Source organism: Ipomoea nil, unplaced genomic scaffold, assembly GCF_001879475.1.
Source record: "Ipomoea nil cultivar Tokyo-kokei standard unplaced genomic scaffold, Asagao_1.1 scaffold2957, whole genome shotgun sequence".
In the NCBI taxonomy this organism is placed as follows: domain Eukaryota; kingdom Viridiplantae; phylum Streptophyta; class Magnoliopsida; order Solanales; family Convolvulaceae; genus Ipomoea; species Ipomoea nil.
Genome location: NW_017619385.1, coordinates 1,000,886 through 1,004,448, shown reverse-complemented (window position 1 = coordinate 1,004,448; position 3,563 = coordinate 1,000,886). Strand labels below are relative to the sequence as shown.

At 35.7% G+C, this 3,563-nt stretch overlaps 1 protein-coding gene across 1 annotated transcript; it reads left to right on the top strand.

Moving 5' to 3' along the window:
• The first annotated feature begins 236 nt into the window (after positions 1-236).
• Positions 237-3,262, top strand: LOC109162676 (uncharacterized mitochondrial protein AtMg00810-like). Its single transcript, XM_019311359.1, has 2 exons — positions 237-1,368; positions 3,120-3,262. Exons 1-2 carry the CDS (start codon positions 237-239, stop codon positions 3,260-3,262), a joined length of 1,275 nt encoding a protein of 424 aa, XP_019166904.1.
• Positions 3,263-3,563: the final 301 nt, after the last annotated feature.

Sequence of the window (3,563 nt, the reverse complement as noted above, 5' to 3'; positions counted from 1 at the left end):
GGGTTTATAAGGTCAAGCTCAAGGCGGATGGCACCATAGAGCGATACAAGGCTAGGTTGGTGGCCAAGGGTTACACACAACAATTGGGGGTGGATTATATCGAGACTTTCTCCCCGGTGGCTAGATTAACTACTATTCGGACTTTCTTGGCCGTGGCTGCATCCAACGCATGACATATCCACCAGTTGGACATAAACAATGCTTTTTTACATGGCGATCTAAAAGAAGAGATTTACATGGTTCTCCCTCCCGGCTTTCAAGGTGAAAAGCCGAACCAAGTATGCAAATTGTTAAGATCGCTCTATGGCCTAAAGCAAGCAAGTCGGCAATGGAATGCCAAGCTAACTAGTGCCCTTCTACACGCTGGGTTCAAACAGTCTGCTGCTGATCCGTCCCTATTCACCAGAGGCACTGGCAGTAGCTACATTGCCCTCTTGGTCTACGTTGATGACATTCTATTAGCAAGCAGTGAGTTGACTCTTATCCAAGAACTCAAAGATCTATTGAATGAGACTTTTAAGATCAAAGACTTAGGTGTCTTAGGTTACTTTCTGGGCATTGAAGCCAAAGTAAGCAGTGCTGGTCTAAATCTATGCCAAAGGAAGTATGTGCTTGACATTCTAAATGACACAGGGTTCATTGATTGCAAACCGGTGACTACGCCAATGGTTCCAGGATCCCATTTGCTACAAGGGGATGGTGTACCCCTAAGTGATCCAGGCATTTATCGCAGGTTGATTGGTAGGCTGCTATACCTTACGGCAACAAGGCCAGACATCACATATGCCGTCCATCGGCTTAGTCAGTTTGTCAGCTCTCCTACAGATAAACACATGGCTGCTGCGCATCGCATACTCCGTTATATTAAAGGTTCCCCTGGCCAGGGGTTATTCTATCCGGTAGCAAACACTCTTACACTCAAAGCCTTCTCCGACTCAGATTGGGCATCATGCGCAGACACTCGCAAATCTGTCACAGGCTACTGTATTTTCCTTGGCACATCCCTTATCTCATGGAGATCAAAGAAACAAGCAACTGTGTCAAAATCCTCATCCGAAGCAGAGTACCGGGCACTTGCCACCACTGTGTGTGAATTGCAGTGGCTTACTTCATTGCTTCAAGACTTGCATGTAGCTGTAGATGATCCTGCCACTGTGTTTTGCGACAATAAGTCCGCTATCGCAAATGCTGAAAACCATGTTTTTCATGAGAGAACTAAGCATATTGAGATCGATTGCCATGTTGTGCGAGAAAGAATCACTCAAGGACTGATCAAGCTGCTGTCTGTCTCCACTCTCAACCAAGTTGCCGACGGCTTCACTAAACCGCTCCCCACTTCTCAGTTTGAGCTCTTTGTATCTAAGCTGGGTGTTAAAAATTTACACACTCCAGCTTACCGGGGGGGGGGGGGTATTGGAGGAAGAAAGGAAAGTATAGAAGGGTAGATTTGTATTTTCATTATTCTGTTTGTTACAACTGTCACTATGATATTAATGTGGCAGTTTCCCTTTCCCAGTGTAATCTTCTTTTTAACTCCTTTCTTCATTTTGACGTGAATAACAATGAAGCTTTCTTCATCTTCTCTCTGTCCGTGAACTCACTTTACGATAGTGCGAAAGATTATATACTCGTTGACTTGGACAAAAAAAATAAAGATTATAAAAAAAATAAATAAAAAACAAAAAATAAAGATTGTGCGTGCCTTGAATGGGTCCGTTTATTAACAAATTGATTCCTAATAACACACAACCATTTAAGAATCCGTTTCCTATTATAATAAAAAGATATTATTATTCAAATTGATTTTTATTTTTTTCCGTTTTCAATTTATATTATTTCACATACTGAAATATTTTTCATCCTTTTTTTAAATACCTTTCCATTATTATATGGCGTATGTATGTATTACTTAACATGTGCAGCAATATATTCTAAGATGCGCACATTAACACGTTATTGTGCGTGCCTTTCATACTTAATGTGCGAGAGACTATATACTCGTTGACTTGGACAAAAAAAAAATGATTATAAAAAAAAAAACTTAAATTGCTCTAGTATGCAATGTGTTATACAAGTATACTTTAAAATGCGTATGCTTACATCTTAATATGTGTTGGGAGATTTTTAAACGAATAAGATATAATTTAATCATTAATATGTGCGTATTGACAATTTATTATGCGTATCTATAGTTCTTAGTGTGCGTGTGACTTAAAAGAATACAAGAAAAAAAAAATAAAATAAAATAAAACAAAAACATCAATGGGCACGTTTTTTAAGTATTGAATGACCATTCAACTTTAAAATATTCTCATTATGGGAAATATAAAAAAGCTGACATCCAGAATGAATTCACAACCATTACCCAATGCCATGTAAATATCTGACGGGACTTATTACTCTAATATGCGTTGCATATGCGCAACATTAAACCTTATTTGCGTTAAAAAACTGAAGACATTATACCTATATTAAACTCTTTATATGCGTTGAATTGTATAACCCGCTTGTATATACATTATAATATGCGTATAAAAAATTTAAAAATAATAAAAAATATATAAGAATATATATATATATATATATATATATATATATATATATATATATATATATATATATATATATATATATATATATATATATATATATATATATATATATATAAAATTGGCGGAACAATAATGATTAATATGCGTAACAAATAAACAATATGCGAGTAGGCTTGTGTATTAAAACTTTACTTTATTAATAAATTTATCCAATGACAATACATGCGTTACATAACATCTAGCATGCGCAAACTGCCGAGATACAATGTTCTCCCCGTTCTTAATCAAAAACACAAAAAAAAACATAAATAAATAAAAAAAAACACCACGTTGATGTCCTCTGCGAACTTGTAAGTTTCTTGGGTATTCCAATGACCATCAATTGAACGTTTTTGTGGATCTGCACTTTAACAGCACACACAATGCATCCTCTTGACCGTTTTCTGTGCATCTGCTCTGAATGGGCGGGGAGACCACGTCTTTCAAACTGGAATCGGTCGCAGAGAACATCCCAAACTTCCATCGATCTCAGGATCGAAGTTTGTATTAAGTGATGCTTGATTTCAGGTTTAGAATGTGTTGTTATTGAAATCAATTACAACGACAACAAAAAGGAGAAGGAGGGTGAATATGATGAGGAGGGTATACATTGTAAAGAATGTACAAAATACGACGATGAAGGACCGATGGTGGTTGTGGTAATGGAGTGAAAGACTCAAACGATGCCATTACGACGTATGTTTTCTTGATGAGTGTTCTTCTCCTTTTATAGGCGAATAACTAGGTTAAATTGAATAATTTAACAGATACGGAATATCTTTTTTTTTTTTTTTTTTTTTTTTTTTTTTTTTTACATAAAGTAAAAAATACGGAATATCTTTTTTTTTTTTTTTTTTTTTACATTTTTAATTTACCTATAATTGGTGTATGAACAATTTAATATGCGTACGTTGATGTTTCAATGAGGTTGACGGATTTTAAAAATATTTCCGTCTATGAACAAGTTAATGT